Here is a 19,678-nt window from a genome sequence, read left to right as displayed (position 1 = left end):
GATTGTGGACGGTACATACTCGATGGGCCGAGTGGCCTCCTTCTGCACTGTCGGGATTCTAAGCATCTGACTTTTGGATGGATAGTTAAGCTGAAACCTCACCTGCGTGCGGAGAAAAACAGAAGGAATATTGTTCAAAAAGTGCCCTATCACCATCTCTCCATCTAACTAAAAGGGTTCCAAAAATCACACATTAACTCATCCCCCCGCCCATCAGCTATTTGTGGAGTGCCGATTTTACAAGTAGCTGGCTCAGTACTGACGACGATTACACTTCAGCAGGAATTCATTGGCTGCCAAGGGCTGACATGGCAGCAGATAAATCCTTTCTTTGTTTATTGCTGGGTGCTGAAGCATTGACTGTTTCTCCCTGAATAAACCCCAAGACTCACCGCAAACTCCTTTGCTAACGACCTTGATCCTCCGCTGCTGGGTGCACTGGGCCATATCCAGCTCACACTCGTTACTGTACGTGGAGTAATCTGACCCACAGACTGGGGCAATGACGGTCGGGCAGACACTTTTCTTGCAGACACATATCCCGTTGGCTGGCTCGTTGGGGTCTCTCTCGCAGACGGCTCCAAATCCACAGAGGACACCTCGACACACTGCGGGAGAGGAGGGGAGAATGGAGTTAGAGTTCCCATCTTTTCAACAACCACACACCCTACTCCATATATTCGACCAGACATCACCTTAGAACACAATGAGCGATACTCACTGGCTGGCCAGCAAATATCCATGAGAACAATGCTTGTTTTTCAAGTTTTAAAGTTTATTTATTAGTGTCACAGGTAAAAAGATCAAAAGTCCAAAGATATGCGGGTTAAATTGATTGGCCATGGTAAATTGCCTCTCTGTGTCAGGGGGACTGGCAGGGTAAATATGTGGGGTTAAGGGGATAGGGCCTGGGTGGGACTGTGGTCGGTGCAGACTCAATGGGCCAAATAGTCTCTTTCTGCACTATAGGGATTCCATGATTAACATCGCAATGAAGTTACTCTGAACATCCCCTGGTCGTTCACACTCTGGTGCCTGTTTGGGTACACTGAGGGAGAATTTATGCATGGCTAAAGCATCCTAACCCCCTCATCTTTCAGAGTGTTGGGGGAAACCAGAGCTCCTGGAGGAAATGGACATAGACAAGGGGAGTATGTGCAGACTCCGCGCAGACAGTGACCCAAGCTGGGACTCGAACCCTGGTGCCTGGCGCTGCGAGGCAGCAGTGCTAACTGCGGTGCCACCACAAACGGTGAATGGGCACAGAAATAGCTGAGGTTGTAGCAGCAATGTTATCATCAGGGAAACACTCGGAGCAACGATCGAAGGTTTTGACCAGAAGGTTACAGTCATTCACGCTGGCAGGATTTTCCCATCCCGCTGTCTGCAAATGGAGATTTGGCTGGGCGTCAAGTTCTCGAATTCATGCGGGAGTGTGGCGTGAACAGTTGGTAAGGTTGCGCCCGGAGTTTACAGAGTCGTCATTATTTTTCCGTAGATAAGAGACACAATATATTTACAGTACAGATGCAAGACCATTTGATCCAACTGTTCCACAAACTTGCTAACACTTAACTTCATCGAACCCTGTCTTGTATATCTTTGTCTGCTGCCTCATTAATGAACTGCCGGCAGCCAACAGGCTGGTCTCAGCCCTTCCCGCCCTCCATGTTAATCAGTGGAAATGTTTTGGGGGTTTCTCTTGTGAGTGAGTGTGCTCCTCCACCATATTTCCCTCCACGCTGGGCTACATCCAATCCAGCCTGCAGAGCCCAGACAGAGACAGAGTACTCCCTGTGTGTGCTCTAACCCAAGTTGTATACATGCTTAATGTAACTTTCCCACTTTTCAATACTCTTTTAAAGAGAGAGATAACTCAAACAGTTCAGCTTGCTTTAAGTGTTTTTTGATTACTTTTCTGGTTCAAGACTCCCAGCGGTACACTCTCCCATTTAACTTCCAATATGGGCTGCTAAACTTCCAGGAATAAAGACGTGTGTGTGTGTGTGTGTGTGTGTGTGTGTGTGTGTGTGTGTGTGTGTGTGTGTGTGTGTGTGTGTGTGATTAGAAACTTTACAGGTGGCACGGTACGGTGGCACAGATGGTTAGTGCTGCTGTCTCACAGCGCCAGGGACCCAGGTCCGATTCCACTTTTTGGTCACTGTCTGTGTGGAGTTTGCACATTCTCCCTGTGTCTGTATGAGTTTCCTCCGCGTGCTCCAGTTTCCTCCCACGCTCCAAAGATATGCGGGTTAGGTGGATTGGCAGTGCTAAATTAACTCCAGTGTCAGGGGGACTAGCAGAGTAAGTACATGGGATTACGGGAATGGGGCCTAGGTAGGAGTGTGGTTGGTGCAGACTCGATGGGCCGAATGGCCTCCTTCTGCACTGTAGATTCGATGATTCTATGATTTTACAACTTTGCTCAACCCGAGACTGGAATATCCTGCCTGAGGTCAATGGACCTTCTCATTGTCCGCCCTCAGCCACTCCGATTCCAGTGGTGGGCAGGGGGGCAGAATTGCAGCATACAAGTCTGTCTGAGCATAACAACTTGGCCTGCCTGACAGGTCTGTCTGACAAGAGGAAGGAGAGGTTAACATCTGGGTAAAGAGGCCTTTATCAGAATAAACTAGGAAATGGAATATAAACAAGCCACTCTTTAGGATGGAAAATGAAAGAGGGAAAACTGGTGAATGAATGTCTGAGGTAACGGGCTAAACTTTCAGCCCTCGCTGAGGCTTGGGGCTTCCATCCCTGCCAGATGCAAGGCCCCAATCCAGAAAGTTCCCTGGTCACAACAGGGTCCTGTCTGCAAAGGCCACTGTTAAATTAATATTTGAAAAAGTTAGAGAGAGAACACCTCCACTTCAATGGGCAGCACGGTGGCACAGTTAGCACTGCTGCCTCACAGCGCCAGGGACCGGGGTTCAATTCTGGCCTTGAGTGACCGTGTGGAGTTTGCAAGTCGCCCCTACGTCTGTGTGAGTTTCCTCCGGGTGCTCTGGTTTCCTTCCTCACTCCAAAGACGTGTGGGTTCGGTGGATTGGCCATGCTAAATCGCCTTCTTAGTGTCCCGTGATGTGTAGGTTAGGGGGATTAGTGAGGTTAATACCCTGGGATTACAGGTATAGGGCCTGAGGAAGTTGCTATGTTGAAGGGTCAGTACAGACTCGATGGGCTGAATAGCCTCCTTCTGCGCTGTATGACTGTTGCCTGAATTTTACCGCCTTGCCCGCCCGTGGCTTGTAAGATCCTACCCGAGGCCAAAAGGCAATGCTGTTCTGCGAGCCTTGCCTGTCCTGAAATCGGGACGGGTGTGCAGGTAAAACTCCAGCCTCTATGACTTATCTGCCATCGTATCTTGCTGCTGCCTCCAGGGTCCACCCACCATTTTTAATAGGATGGACTCCTCCGCTGGAGAGTCATTTTGGAGAAAATCGCAACGAGTTACACTCTCCCCCCCCCACCACACACACACAAGCCATCCACCTCACAGGGCAGGCTTCTGAGGATCTGAGGCTTCACAAGCGTGTAAGGAACATCCTGCCTGGTGACTCTTGCCACAGAGATACAACGATTGAACTATTATTTTACAAACAATCTTTATGTTATACCAAGTGAAAATTGTAATAAGCTCCATAAGGCCCTTGTCTATCTAGAACTCTCTAATTTGGATGCATCCTGACATATTAACATATATTTTCTCCCTTTCTCTTTTTCCTCAATTTTTCTAATTTATTTTTTCTCCTCTGCTCTGCTTGGGACAGCATACAAGGAGTCTTCTTTACGATGCCAATATTAACTAAGGCAGGCCATCGCATTTCCATTGCAGTTCAATATTTCTCATTATCCCTGGGTTAGGTCCATCTTTAGAGTCAATTAATCAAACCTTTCATTTGCCTGTCTGCTGGTACACGGTTTCATTACGTGATGTCTTATTGGGCAATTTATGCACTACTTTCCAACTGTGACAGCGTTGAAATTCCAATACATGTAGCTGCAGAAAATTATTGGAAATAAATAGTCGTATGTCTAACAAAGATGATCCACAGGGCTCCTGGATCACACAGTGAGAACACCTCTTCCATTCGTTCAAAAATTGTGGAGCCAAGACAGGTAGATGGAGCTATGGGCTGGAATTTTACCACCTTGCCCACCTGAGGCTCGTAAGATCCCATCCAAGGCCAATGGCCCCTGTGTCGACACTATAGTTAAGAAAGCCAACACGTCTCTACTTTCTCAAAAGACTAAGGAAAGTTGGCATGTCAGGTCTGACTCTCACCAGCAGATGCACCATAAAAAGCATTCTTCCTGGTTGTATCACAGTTTGGTATGGCTCTTGCTCTGTCCAAGAAACTACAAAAGGTCGTGAACATAGGGCAGTCCATCACACAAACCAGCCTCTCATCCACTGACTCTTCCTGTTGCCTCGAAAAAGCATAATTAAGGATGCCACGCACTCTGGACATTCTCTTTTTCACCTTCTTCCATCAGGAAAATGATACAAAAGTCTGAAGTCACGTACCAACCAACTCAAGAACAGCTTTTTCCCTACTGCTGTCAGACTTTTGAATGGACTTACCTTGTATTAAGTTGGTCTTTCTCTACACCCTTGCTATGACTGTAACATTACTGCACAGTCTTGTTTCCTTCTCTATGAATGGTATGCTCTGTCTGTATAGCACGCAAGAAACAATACTTTTCATTGTATACTAATACATGTGATAATAATAAATGAAATGAAATCAAATCAAAGAAAATGCCACTCTGCGAGCCTCACACGCCCCGATTCTGGGGCAGGCATGCCAGTAAAATTCCAGCAACAGTGTACTAGAAGATGAAGCAGGCTTGAGGGGGCTAAGTGGTCTATTCCTGTTTCTATCTATCTCCATTCTTACCAGTTAAATATATACAAGTATATACAATTTCTGGCTCATTGGTCCACAAGTGTGGTTCTTGCCTTGGGTACTTCCAGCAAAAACGGGCGAAAGGTCCCTGTTTCAAATCCCAGGCGAGCCTTTTAATGATGTTTCCACGGGTGGCACAGTGGTTAGCGCTGCTGCCTCACAGCGCCAGGGACCAGGGTTTGATTCCCAGCTTGGGTCACTGTATGTGCAGAGTCTGCACATTCTCCCCGTGTCTGCGTGGGTTTCCTCCGAGCACTCCGGATTCCTCTCACAGTCCAAAGACATGCATGTTAGGTGGAATGGTCATGTTAAATTGCCCCTTGGTATCAGAGGGATTAGCAATGTAAATACATGGGTTTACAGGGATGGGGCCTGGATAGGATTGTTGTCGGTGTAGGCTCGATGGGTCGAATGGCCTCCTTCTGCTCTTCGGGGAATCGATGATTTTATAATCCTTAAAATTCTGATTTGCACTTTGATTTCCACTCAACGTTTACACAATATTGTAACCTGTGTGAACTTTTAAAAAATGTATTTTAATCATGTTTCTCTGCGGTTTTCTGAAGCAGGCCTAGCATTTTTATTATTGTTGCGGTAATGCCTGTACCGGTATCTTTTATTGTTGCTGAAGCAATATAATGGGCAGCTTGTTGATTTTTAATTTGGCCTAAAACAGTGCCCTAGAGTTTTATGGTCCTTTTTGAATTGCGTGTAGAATGACTGACAGGTCAGGTGGTGCCGTGGGAAAGTTGTTTTTCACGGGGAGAATGCCTAAAGTTATACTTTCATTTTGGCAGAAGCTGTTGGGACTGCAGGCTGAAAACAGTTGTTTTTGTCTCTCTCCCTGGTATTGGAAATTCTGCTGTCGGTGACTGGTTAGCTAGAAGCAAGTGGTGCCTCTGTCTCTCGCGGTGTGCTGGAAGTTCCAGAGCTGGAAAGCCTCAGTATTTCAATTCTCCATTCAAAGCACTGCTTCACAGCAGGCATTGGAAAGCTGAAAAATCCAGCATCACATGAGCCTACTTGTTTTCTGCGCTAAATCTAGCACCTACAGTATATTTATGGGGGTTGTTTAGCTTGGAACAGTATACTTAACTGCTATGGTTTACATAATGTCACAATTGTGCTTTTGTGTTTGGTATAAGTTATTGCTGATTTTTCTTATTATAGTTCAACTGTGTTCTTAAATAAACTTTGTTTGATGAAAGCTCCCTAGTGGATCATTTGAATCATACCTGGAGTAAAACACCTTAGGCTTACCCGTGCCAAATTCAAAATGTAAAACCTATGGTCCAGGCTGACCTCATAAAACATTCTAGGACTTCTGGCCTGGGTTATAACACCTGATTAGAAAGTGCATGGGACCACATACAAGTAATGGAATCCCTACTGTGCCAAAGAGGCCGATCGACCCATCTAGTCTGCACCGGCTCTCCAACACAGCATCTTATCCAGGCCCTATCCCTGTACTCCACGTATTTACTCTGTTAATCCCCCGAACCAACACATCATTGGACAGTAAGGGGCAAGTATAGCCAACCCACCTAGGCCAGAATGACAAGTTTCCTCCACTAAAGAGCTTTAATGAACCATGTGCTTTTTTTTTAACAACGTTAGACTTTTTCATTGAATTCAAGTTCACCCAGCTGCCATGGTTGGATTCGAACCTGGGTCCCCAACGCAGTATTGCTGGATTACTAGTACAATGACAATACCACTATGCCACCACTTCCCTACCGTCCCCACCTGGTCTGGCCTACATGTGACTGCAGAGTTGGCTGACTCTCAACTGCCCACTGAAGAAGGGCAACTAGGGATAGGCAATAAATGCTGGCCAGCCAATCATGGAATCCCCATAGCACAGAAGGAGGCCATTTGGCCCATTGAGTCTGCACCAACAATTCCACTGTTGCCCTATCCCTGTAATCCCCACATATTTATCCTACTGATCCCCCTGGCAGCCCTTCTAACACTAAGGAGTAATATAGCATGGCCAATCAATCTAATGTGCACATTTTTCATCTGTGGGAGGAAACCGGAGCACCTGAAGGAAACCCAATCAGACACGGGGAGAATGTGCAAACTCCACACAGACAGTGACTCCAAGCCGGGAATCGAACCCAAGCCCTTGGCGCTGTGAGGCAGCAGCGCTAACCACTGTGCCACCGTGCCCGCAATGACAATGTCCGACAAATGAACTTTAGAAAACCCACGTGTTCAATAAGGACGTGCTCTAGAGGCAGGGAAGTCGTAGCTTTGGAGGTTGAAATGATACTTCTTCCCCTTGCAGGGAAGTTGCAGTGAAAATGAAGTTCCAAGGTCAATGGATCAGGATCGACTAAGATGGATTATAATTGGTATCTGTGAATTCTCACTCCATTAACCTCCAGCATCAGGAATAAATTCCATCATTGTCTTTTCTACCTGCAGTTATTTCTTTAACGATTAAGTTGGTCTGCCAGAAGTGGGATGTTTAATGGTCAAATGTTCTTACCCTGTTCACACACATTAAATTCTAAGTACCTTGCAACGCTTGAGAGCCCAGTGAAAATGTGATCACACTTCAATACGAAGCATTCTCCTTCTGAAAAAAAATGTTTGCTTTTTCTAATTTCGCTTCTCGATTGCCCTGGTACAGCGACTCTCCAGTCCGCGCTGCCGCTGAGTGCCAGTGAGTTATTAGATCATTAGCGACATGACGGCTCAACCCATCCCTTGTTCTCATCCAGCACGCCCTCAGCGCGCACCCTCCAATACGGTCAGTGAATAGCCAATAAAATCAGAAGCCACGTGCGACGTTCCTACTCCCCAGAGGCACAGGCTACAAGGCAAGCCCAGAATCTTCCAGTGCCGCAACCTCATCTGTAGTCGCCAGCAGTATCTTAACCAACTGTTCATTTGAAAGCTTGAAAACAGCAGCTCTCCACTGAGGGGTCCACAGGGTCCCATGACTGGTTGGCACAGTGGTTTGCACTACTACCTCGCAGTGCCGTGACCTGGGTTCGATTCCCGGCTTGGGTCACTGTTTGTGTGGAGTTTGCAAATTCCTCTGGGTTTTCCTCCGGGTGCTCTGGTTTCCTCCCACACTCCAAAAGATGTGCGGGTTAGGTTGATTGGCCATGCTAAAGTCAAAGAATCATAGAACTTACAGTGCAGAAAGAGGCCATTCAGCCCATCAAGCCTGGACTGACAACAAATCATCCGGGCCCTAACCCTGTAACCCCATGTATTTATTTTGCTCGTCTCCCTGACACTGAGGGACAATTTAGCATGATCAATCCACCTAACCAGTGCATCTTTGGACTGTAGGAGGAAACTGGAGCACCTGGAGGGAAACCTACTTAGATAGAGGGAGAACGTGCAGACTCCACACAGACAGGGTACAGGTTAAAAGTTGCATCTCTGCAGCTCTGCTGAGCGGTTTTGTGCCAGTCTTTTGGAGCTCTCAACCCACACAAATGTTTCCACTTCTCCATCTTTATTTAGCAATAGCCCAGGCGAAGGGATATATGATTACCCCTTAGTACCAAAGTTTACTTATTAGTGTCCCAAGTAGGCTTACATTAACATTGCAATGAAGTTACTGTGAAAATCTCACAGTCGCCACACTCCAGCGCCTGTTCGGGTACACTGAGAGAGAATTTAGCGTGGCCAATGCACCTAACCAGCATGTCTTTCGGACTGTAGGAGGAAACCAGAATACCCGGAGGAAACCCACGCAATCACGGGGACAACGTACAAAACAGACAGTGTCCCAAGCTGGGAATCGAAGCTGAGTCCCTGGCGTTGAGAGCTAACCACTGTGCTGCCCAGGAGGATGAGTGGAGCAAATAGATGGGGTTATGGGGATAGGGTGGGATTGTTGTTGGCGCAGGCTTGATGGGCCGAATGGCCTCTTTCTGCACTGTAGGGATTCTATGAAGTTAAAAAGAGTGCTGTGTTGTAAAAGGATGCATTTGGGTGCATCAAAGTCTCCAGGAGGAACTCTGTCCCACACTCTACATTGTTCCCACAGTAAGAAGTCCAACAGGTTTATTTGATAGTAAACCCACAAGCTTTCGGGGTTTGCCCCTTTGTCAGGTGAGTGGAGAGTTCTGGTCTCTGACAGAGCATATGACAGCACACGTGACAGAGCATATAAAGCACACGTGTGTTATATGCTCTGTCAGAGACCAGAACTCTCCACTCACCTGACAAAGGGGCAAACCTGGTGTTGTGAGACTTCTTACTGTGTGTACCCCAGTCCAACATCTCCACATCATTACTCCCACAGCCCATGATGCATAGTCTCACGCAGTCGGCGCAGGCGTCCATTAATAATTTCAGCCAATCAGCAGCCCCGATCACGTTTTACTCACGTTTCTCCCCCCCAGCTTCCACAGCTGGGAAGGGCTCAGCAGATCTGAGCATTTCGTCAGCACCGATTTATAAATAAATATCTGACCCAATTAAATTGTGACTCAATGCAAACTACAGGTTATCCTTCTTGAAAAAGGGAATGGAATCAATGCACTCAAGACAAGTGGGGGCCAACGCAAGAGTCAACACCTCCCTGACCTTCCCCACCATGCTGCTGGAATGATAATAATGGCTCACTTTCCCACTTTGTCATGCAATGCAAATCAAAGCTCTGGTGACAGCTGTAACTCTGCCTCTGTTCTCACTGCAGTGACCCAGATTGAATGTCTCGCATGAGAACCAATTTACATTGACACTGGCACACTGCGTGTGCGAAGGCAGACTGTGGATTTAAAGGCACAAGTTCAAGGCTTGGTACAGGGGGCAGGGAGGTTGCACAACTCTGCTGCCTGGCAATCACTGTTTGCAATACACACAAACGCCCACTGTGAAAAGGGGGGACAGCACCTTCAGCAACAAGCATTGGTCAATATTTCACTGATACAGGGCGGCACAGTGGTTAGCACTGCTGTCTCACAGTGCCAGGGATCCAGGTTCAATTTCGGCCCAGGGCGACTGTCTGTGTGGATTCTGCACATTCTCCCCATGTCTGCGTGAGTTTCCTCCAGTTTCCTCCCACAGTCCGAAAGATGTGCAAGTTAAATTGATTGGTTGTGGCAGAATTGCCCCTTTATGTCCCAGGATGTGTAGGTCAGAGGGATTGGCCATGGTAAATTTCTCTTCAGTGTCTCAAGACGTGTTGGTTGGGGTGATTAACTTTCCCTTCAGTGCCCAAAGAAGTGCAGGTGAGGTGGAGTGGCCATGGCAAAATGCACGGATTTACGGGGATTGGGTAAGATGCTCTTTCAGAGACTTGGTTAGACTTGATGGGCTGAATGGCCTTATTCTGCACTGGTAGGGATTCTAATAGTTCCTTACATAGCTGGGTGTCAAATTTAATTGGAGAATGCATTTGTGAGGAGCACTGGGTCATTTTACCACTTGAATGATGCTGCGTAGGTTGTTAAGTCTACCGTGCCGGACAGCTGAGTCACATTAGAGTTTTGTTATCATTCAACGTCTCAGATCCTGCACTTTTCTAACACAAGGGTGGTGACTGTTACTGCCTTTACCTGCTGGTGACTCAGAGATAGAGGTGAATCAGAATGTTACCACCAGTGAAACGCTCAGCACTGGGGCTTTGGACTCGAGCGCCAGCAGCGAGCACAGGTACGAGTGGGCACCAGCACCTACAGGGGGATCTTTTCTCTAGGAAAGAGGGATAATTAGGATGAGGTGTGACTGGGTGCTGTTGGTAGCAAGGGTAGAACATTGGCCAAGACACCACCCTCTGCTCCACGTTGAATGGAGTTTTAAAGAGTTTATTTATTAGTGTCACAAGTAGGCTTACATTAAACACTGCAATGAAGTTACTGTGAAAATCCCCTGGTCACTACACTCCGGCGCCTGTTTGGGTACACTGAGCGACAATTTTAGCATGGCCAATGCACCGAATCAGCACATCTTTCAGACTGTGGAAGGAAATCGGAGTACCCGGTGCAAGCCTATACAGACACAGGGAGAAGGTGCAAACTCTGCACAGTGACCCAAGTGGCACAGTGGTTAGCATTGCTGACTTACAGTGCCAGGGACGTGAGTTTGATTCCCAGCTTGTCTGTGTGCAGTTTGCACATTCTCCCCGTGTCTGCGTGGGTTTCCTCCAGGTGCTCCAGTTTCCTCCTACAGTTCAAAGATGTGCAGGTTAGGTGCTAAATTCTCCCTCAGTGCACCTGAACAGGTGCCAAGAGTGTGGCGACTGGGGGTTTTCAGAGTAACTTGATTGCAGTGTGAATGTAACTTGTAACTAATAACTATACTGAGCCAGGTATCGAAACCGGATCCCTAGCACAGTGAAGCAACAGTGCTAACCACTGTGCCGCTCATGGTGCTAACATTCCATCTGAGCCGGCAGATCAAGTCTCGCATCTCATTTGAAAGTCAACACCTCTGACAAGGCAGCCTCATCAGTACAGTATTCAAGTATTGACCTAGAATAAGTCCTTAGGCTTAAACCCACAATCTTGTGATTCAGAGAAAGGAATGCTGCAAATTAAACTAAATTGACACTTGTGCGAAAGGAACAGTGGCTGACAGATTGATAGGTTCAATGTATATTTCAGACACAATGAATTATAATATAAAGATATCTAACCTCCTTCAAATTGCACTGAAAGTATTTGATCAGTCTCCTTTCCTCGAGTCTTTTTAGTGCAAGTTAATTTTCCTTTCCAAGGTTCTTACTGATGCCTTTAGCCAAACATTTTTTCATTGCATTCATTTCCATTTCCCTATAGCCAGCAATCACCATGGCAATATGAGTGATTATTTGGAAATTACAGATCCCACCTTCCTATCTCTACATTGAGATAATTAAAAAAAAATCAAAACAGCCGTGGTTTATTCTGCACGCCTCTTCATGTTTTGCCCCGGTGTTTTTTATTCATGTGGGCGTCGCTGGCTGGGTCGCCCTTTATTACTCATTTGTGAGGGTATTTGAGTATCAGTCACATGGTTGTAGCTCTGGAGTCACATGTAGTCCAGACCAGGTAAAGACGGCAGATTTCCTTCCCTAAGGGTTTTTACAACAATCGACAATGGTTTTTTCATGGTCATCAGTAGGCTTTTAATTCTGGATTTTTATTGAATTCAAATTGCGCTATCTGTCACGTTGGGATTTGAACCCATGTCCCCAGAGCCTTACCCTGGGTCTCTGGGTTACTAGTCCAGTGACAATGCCACCGTGCCACTCCCCTCTCTCCCCCTTTCACCCAAGACCTGTAAAATTTACAGGTTCTCTCTTCAGTTAGTTTGGGGCAGCACAGTGATTAGCACTGCTGCATCACAGCTCCAGGGACCCGGGTTCAATTCCAGCCTCAGATCACTGTCTGTGCAGAGTCTGCACATTCTCCCCGTGTCTGTGTGGGTTTCCCCCAGTTACCTTCCACAGTCCAAAGGTGTGCAGGTTAGGTCGATTGGCCAAGCTAAATGGGCCCTAGTATCAGGTGGTTAGTCGGATAAATAAGTAGGGTTATGGGGATTGTGATCTGTGCAGACTTGATGGGCCGAATGGTCTCCTTCTGCACCGTAGGGATCCTATGATTCCAGTTGACTGACTGGGATTCCTCCCTGCTGCTGTTCCACTTATATCTTCACCTTGCTGGCTCTGACAGTTATTGGACAGTAATCAGATATGCAACGGAGGAGAACTCTTCCTCCATCTCTCCCCTTCCCGCTCGTTGTGTCAGTTTCCAACATTCCAAAAGATCCCTCGAGGAATTGAAGACTAATTGCTGAGTGGGGTACAGCCCCACACAAGCCAGGGAGAAGAATCATTGGGGCCTTGCTAAAATTGGGTGCTTTTTCCCCAATTTCCTTTGAACTGCCTTTTCTTCATAAGTTCAAGAAATATTAGAGATGGGAGTGGGAAGACAGGTTGATGGGACAAGGCAGGTGGGGGGCAGTGATGGAGTGGGAGGTGGTGAATTGGGATATCGTCACAGAACGCTTCTCTTAAATCAGGCCGGTTCAAGCAGATATAAAAGGCCCTATGCCATTATTCTAGAAGAGGGGGGAGATCTTCCAATACTTTGTCCACATGTTCATACCTTAACTGCCATCACCACCACCACCAATCCCCACCCCACAACCACCATCACCCCCACCCCCCACCAGTAAACGCAGACTAACCAATCATTCGTCTGACACTGGACATTGGCAGAGTCAAAGTGAAAGTTGCCACTGTCCCAGGTGACTATACTGGTGGTGACTTTTTTTATTCACCCATATGGGTGTAGCTGGCTGGGTCAGCATTTCTTGCCCATCCCTAGTTGCCCTTGGAGGGCAGTTGAGAGTCAACCACATTGCTGTGGCTCTGGGTTACATGTGGGCCAGGCCAGGCCCGGTAAGGATGGCAGATTTCCTTCAGGACACGAGTGAACCAGATGAATATTTCTGAGAATTGACAATGGTTTCACGGTCATCAGCAGATTCTTAATTCCAGATATTTTTTATTGAATTCAAATTCGCCCATCTGCCGTGGCAGGATTCGAATCGGGGTCCCCAGGACATTAGCTGAGTTTCTGGATTAATAGTCTTGTGATAATACCACTAGGCCATCACCTTCCCTTTCAACTTGAGGATCACCTCATCTCAGGCAAGGGGTAAGGTTGAGAAAGCAGGGCCTTCGTGGATAAGCTCAGCTGGTACAGGAATTGAACCCGCGCTATTGGCGTTGCTCTGCATCACTAACCAGCTGTCTAGCCAACTGAGCTAATTACACTGATCACAGCCATCTGAATTTGGTGCAGGCCAATCAGACAATGGCTGGGAGTCTTTCTAGGATGTTTTGAGGATGAGAGAGGGGTCATAAGAATGCAAGTTCTTCCTGCCACTTCATTAGTTGGTGCTGAGTGGAGTTTGCACTTTGCAGGAAAATATTTGACATTTAATTGGTAAAGGTGCAGGCCTCAATATGGGAACACTTCCACACCTGTTAACACATACAGAACGCATTGGTGGAATGGGTGAGAGGGCACACACATCTTGCTTTCTCCACACAATAGTGCTCTACAGATTAAATCGACTTTGAACAGTGTACTCGCAGGGTGCGGAAAGTCCATTTGCACCTTTTGTTGCAAACGCGACCAGTTCAGCTTACTGTGACAGACACTGGGGCCTCTGTCTGTCGCTTGGGTCTCACTTAATGCGAGCGTTTCCAATCCTGCCTGTCCTTTGTTTTAAAGAAAAGGGCAAATTATTCCCAAGGAGCCCTTAAGCCAATTCAACAGAGGCCTTTTGGCAGCGTCTGGTGTCATGGACTGGTGTCACACAGTAACGTAAAGCGCCAAAAGCAGACACAGTGCCCAATGCAAGCCTGATCCCTCCACTCTACTGACTTCCAATCTCAACCACGTTACTGTGAGGAGAGAAACACATGACCTCAACCCTCTCTCCAGCAACCATTGCACAGCGCCGCTGACTAAGCTGGGGGAGGACGAGGGGGTTGGGGGGGGAATCAGCTATAGTTGGCCTTGGAATGTGGGAATTGGAATAGAGATTTTTTAAGAAGACTCCTCTTTATACAATGTCCTTCATGAGCTAAGGTCACCCCAAAATGCTCTACCACCGAGAAATTCCTTCTAAAAGTAATCACCGCTACAATGGACGCAGCAAGGCAGACAATTTGTGCACAGCAAGCTCCCACAAGCAGCATGGTGGAAATCCACAGGTTTCAGTGCCATCGGCTGAGGGTTGGATATTGGTCGGGGATATTGGATATTGGTTGAGAACTTTCCGGCCCTTCTTCTGAATAACATCATTGGAACTTCAAACCTCCACCTCAGAGGACAGTAGAGGCCTCAGTTTAAATTTGCATCTGGAAGACGATTAGACCATTTGTCTAAACAAGGTGGCACGGTGGCACAGTGGTTAGCACTGCTGCCTCACAGGAACCTGGGTTCAATTCCCAGCTCGGGTCACTGTCTGTGTGGAGTTTGCACATTCTCCCCGTGTCTCCATGGGTTTCCTCCAGGTGCCCTGGTTTCCTCCCAGTCTGAAAGATGTGCTGATTAGATGCATTGATCCAAATAGGTGCCGGAGTGTGGCGACTAGGGGAATTTCACAGTAACTTCATTGCAGTGTTAATATAAGCCTTACTTGTGACTACTGAATAAATAAATTTTATCCACCTTGTGCTAAAGTTGATCATTCACTGCTTATTCTGCCCCCCCCATCCCTTTACCTGCAGAAAGCCTCAGGGTCATTCTGGAACTGTAGCTCTCCGAAACACTGAATTCCATAACCGCACAAGCTCTGGATGAATATTTTTCCTTTCGGATGAACACACTGTTTAAATTCTAGTTTTGCCCACTTATTCAGGGCTTCCCAAGAGCCAGGTCACACCCGACTGAACCTGTCAATCTGCTCTGTTATCTAAGACACTTCAATCAATCAGTGTTTGAGGCCCCATGTCTGACCCTCACACACAAAGCAAGGCGTTCCCACGGCAGGGATTGTTGCATTCATTCTGGTATCTTGTTGAAATCTGCATTGTTGAACCTGCCAATGAAAGTGCTGGGGAAAACCTGACAAGCGGAGTAATTATTTTCTTGTTATTCGCTCAGGGGCTGTGGGCATTGCTGGCTGGGCCAGAATTTATTGCCCATCCCTAACTGCTCTTGAACTGAATCAGCTTTTTCAGAAGCATTTAAGAGCCAACCACATTGCTGTGGCTCTGGGTCAGACCAGGTAAGGATGGCAGATTTTCTTCCTTTAAGGACATTAGTGAACCAGATAGTTTTTACAACAATCGACAATGGTTTCATGAGGTATACTGATGAGCATTGCTGTCTCAAAGTGCCAGGAATCCGGGTGACTGTCTTTGTGGAGTTTGTATGTTCTCCTGGTGTCTGTGTGGGTTTCCTCCACATGCTCCAGTATCCTCCCACACTCCAAAGATGTGCAGGTTAGGTGGATTGGCCATGGTAAATGGCGCCGGAGGGGTAAAAATGCTCTGTCAGTGCACACTTGATGGGCTGACTAACTTCCTTCTGCACTGTAGGGATTCTGTGGTCATCATTGGACTTTTCATGCAAGATTTTTATTGAATTCAAACTTAACCATCTGCCATGGTGGGATTTGAACCTGGATCCCCAGAGCATTGCCCTGGATTTGTGGATTACTAGCCCAGTTACAATACCACTGCCTCCTCTTTCAATCGTCAACGCTACTAATTTATATTTATGTAGCTCGTTTAATGTAACAAAACTTCACAAGGTGCCACACGGGAACATTATAAAACAAGGTACAATACTGAGTCACTAATAAGAGAATATTAAGTCAGGTGACTAAAAGACGGGTCAAAGAGATAGGATTTAAGGGAGTGTCTGTGAGGAGGAAAGTGAAGTAGAGAGGCAGGCAGTGTCGGGAGGGAAAGGAGGAACAAGGTTCAATGAGATTGTGGCACTTCTGCAAGCTAACTCCTTATTCTTGCCTCGGCTCCATATCCAATGGACAGAGTAACACAAGAAATAGGAACGCATGACCATTTGGCCCATTATTCTGTTCCACCACTCAACACAATCATAGTTGATTGTAGGGCTTCAATTCCCACTTTCTCACCCGCTCCTCATGTCCCTTAATTCCGAGATAAAAATATGTCTATCCCAGCCTCAAATGTATTCAATGATGGGGCATTTACAATTCTCTGGAGTAGAGAATTACAAAGATCCTTTGAACTGTAAAGATCCTACGAGTGAAGCAATTTCTCCTCGTGTCAATCCTAAATGACTAGCCCCTTATTCTGAGACTTGTGCCCCATCGACCAACAGAATCAATCTCTCAGCATCTATCCTATCAAATCCCACACACAGGACCCTATACTATGTAGACAGAAGGAAAATGTTCACGCATTAAGCCTTTTTCAACTGAACAAAAGCTGGGAGACCAGCCACCCCCTTTTTTCATGCCCCATGTCAGTGACTGACCAATGAGTCAATCTGCCCGGTTTGAAATTAAACAAAAGCTTGGCAGTTAACTGTTCACCAAGGTGTATTCTCCATGGCAACAATTCTACCAACCAGAGTTCATTTGCCAACCAATTAGCACACACTTTGCATGCAGTGTAAATTGTCATTCCCATTACAATTTGGTATTCTTGTGAATCTGCCCTGATGAGTGCAAGATGAAAAGCTTCATCAGTATGTCTCTTTTTTGCATCAATACTCAAGTCTTTAGAGGAGATGTATGAGGCACAGAGGGTGGGGAGTGCCTGTAACTCGCTGCCGGAGGAAGTAGTGGAAGCAGATAGGATAGTGACTTTTAAGGGGTGTTTTGATATACATATGAATAGGATGGAAATGGAGGGATATGGTCCCTGGAAGGGTAGAGGGTTTTAGTTCAGTTGGGCCATATGGTCGGTGCAGGCTTGGAGGGCCAAAGGGCCTGTTCCTGTGCTGTAATTTTCTTTGTTCTTGGATCCGAAGCAACTAAAGGCACGGTCACCAAAGGTGGAGTGACTAGAACTGGTGATGGCACACAGGAGACCAAAATTAGAGGAGCACAAATATCTCAGAGAGCTGTGGGCCTGAATTTTACTGCCCTCTCCACCACAGGAATTGGAGTGGCCAAGGGGCAGACAATGGGAAGGTATGTTGACCTCAGGCGGGATTTTATGGTTTCAGGATGAGTAAGGCCATAAAATCTTACCTGAGGAGTTCGAGCAGATTACAAAGATAGGGAAGGGCAAGACCATCGAGGGATTTGGGAAAAAAAAGGGTGAGAATTTTCAAATCAAGATGGTGGCTTGATTTGAGAGCCCCTGTAGGTCATCGAGCATGGGGCAGTATGGGTGATAGGTCAGTGGTTGAGGCCTAACAGGCAACTGTTAAGCCTGGACATACGAACAGAGAGATGACACGGTGGCACAGTGGTTAGCACTGCTGCCTCACAGCACCAGAGACCCGGGTTCAATTCCAGTCTTGGGTCATGTCTGTGTGGAGTTTGCACATTCCCCCGTACCTATGTGGGTTTCCTCTGGGTGCTCTGGTTTCCTCCAAAGATGAGCGAGTTAAGTGGATTGGCCATGCTAAATTGCCCCTTAGTGTCAGCGGGACCAGGTAGGGTAAATGCATGGGAATAGGGCCCGGGTAGGATTGTGGTCAGTGCAGACTTGATGGGCCAAATGGCCTCCTTCTGCAGGGATTCTCTGATTCTAAATTGCCCCTTAGTGTCAGGGGGACTAGCTAGGGTAAATGCATGGGGTTGTGGGGATAGGGCCTGGGTGGGATTGTGGTCAGTGTAGGTGTGATGGGCCAAATGGCCTCCTTTTGCACTGTAGGATTCTATGAAATGTAACTCATCCAAGGCTGCAAGATGAACATGAAGAGCCTTGGGCTGCTTATCAAGACTGTCTTTCCACATTAGATAAACAGCATAAGGCAGAAGAGCGAGGAGAAAGCATAGACGACTGAATATTTCATTTGCCGTTTCTCCGCAATCAACGCAGCGGGGGTTTTGATGCTATCGCAATGGAGCAGCCTTCTGAATTAAATGTGGCCTGAGTGTGCAAGAGTGACTGAGGGAAACAACATTGTTAAATAATTCTGTTAAATGAAGGGAGTGTGGGGATATCAAACCATCTGGATAACATGTTACTCATTAACTCCCTAACCGATGCCAACGCACATTTTGCTCAAAAATATCAAATGGAATGTTCCGGTGAATTTAGTCCATTTTAACTACTAAAAACCGCAGTCATTGTCCTGGGTTTCCACTGACTGAAGCGAGCTGTTTTGACACTACACTTTGCATGGCGTTTTCTTCCTTTATTGTTCCACATCAAAGCCCAAGTGAGCTTTGGCGGTGAGTTCTGGCAAATCTGTCAACCTTGGGGGTATCAGAGATGCTGATCTCTCTGAATCATAGCTAACCACCCGCTGGCGTGACAGTTTCAGAGGAGCGGAGAAGCCGGAAGAGGTCACTCAGGTCCTTGAACCCGATTCAATTAGATCATGCCTGATCTCCACCTTAACTCCACTAACCGTCTTGTTTATCAGGCACCCAGATTTGAAACTTCCTGTTGTTGCCTCACCCCACTGCCCACCCTCCAACACCCTCCCCGCCCATCTCCACCCTTCCCCTCCTCCACGCCTGCCAATCCTGCCCATTAAGAAGTCTCACAACACCAGGTTAAAGTCCAACAGGTTTATTTGATAGTAAACGCCACTAGCTTTTGGAACACTGCCCCTTCGACAGGTGAATTCCCCACTCACTTGACAAAGGAGGGACGCTCCGAAAGCTAGTGGTGTTTACTACCAATAAACCTGTTGGACTTTAACCTGGTGTTGTGAGACTTCTTATTGTGTTTACTCCAGTCCAATGCTGGCATCTCCACATCAATCCTGCCCATCATCAGCTTTTTAGAAATGAGTTCCAGATTCTCACTTGCCTTTGGGGTAACATTATTCCTGAACACCCTCACACGACTTTTAAGGCTTTGCTGTCTTGTTCTGGACTCCCCACTTTGATAATTTCTCACTTCAAATAGATTGCCACTTCATCGTAGAATACCTACAGTGCAGAAAGAGGCCATTCGGCCCATCGAGCCTGTACTGACTTTCCAAAAGACCATCCCACTCAGGCCCACCTCATCCCTTGCTAATCCCCCTAGCCTACACATTTTAGGGCATTAAGGGGCAATTTAGCATGGCCAATTCACCTAACCTGCTCATCTTTGGGGTACATAAGAACCTGAGACCTAGAAACAGGAGTAGGCCAGTTGGCCCCTCGAGCCTGCTCCGCCATTCAATAAG

The 19,678-nt window shown here is 46.9% G+C and overlaps 1 protein-coding gene across 3 annotated transcripts in view; it reads right to left on the bottom strand.

Annotated features, from left to right (window-relative positions):
- agrn (agrin) overlaps positions 1–19,678 on the bottom strand; it is a 546,905-nt gene that overhangs the window by 190,975 nt on the left and 336,252 nt on the right. For all 3 annotated transcript variants that reach the window (XM_080215414.1, XM_080215417.1, XM_080215418.1), the window contains one exon: positions 393–608. In XM_080215414.1, the coding sequence (XP_080071540.1) occupies positions 393–608 (216 nt within the window). The remainder of the gene's footprint in view (positions 1–392; positions 609–19,678) is intronic.

Source organism: Carcharhinus amblyrhynchos, chromosome 30 (genome assembly GCF_965287045.1).
Source record: "Carcharhinus amblyrhynchos chromosome 30, sCarAmb.v2.hapA, whole genome shotgun sequence".
Lineage (NCBI taxonomy): Eukaryota > Metazoa > Chordata > Chondrichthyes > Carcharhiniformes > Carcharhinidae > Carcharhinus > Carcharhinus amblyrhynchos.
This window is presented reverse-complemented; position numbering and strand designations above follow the sequence as displayed.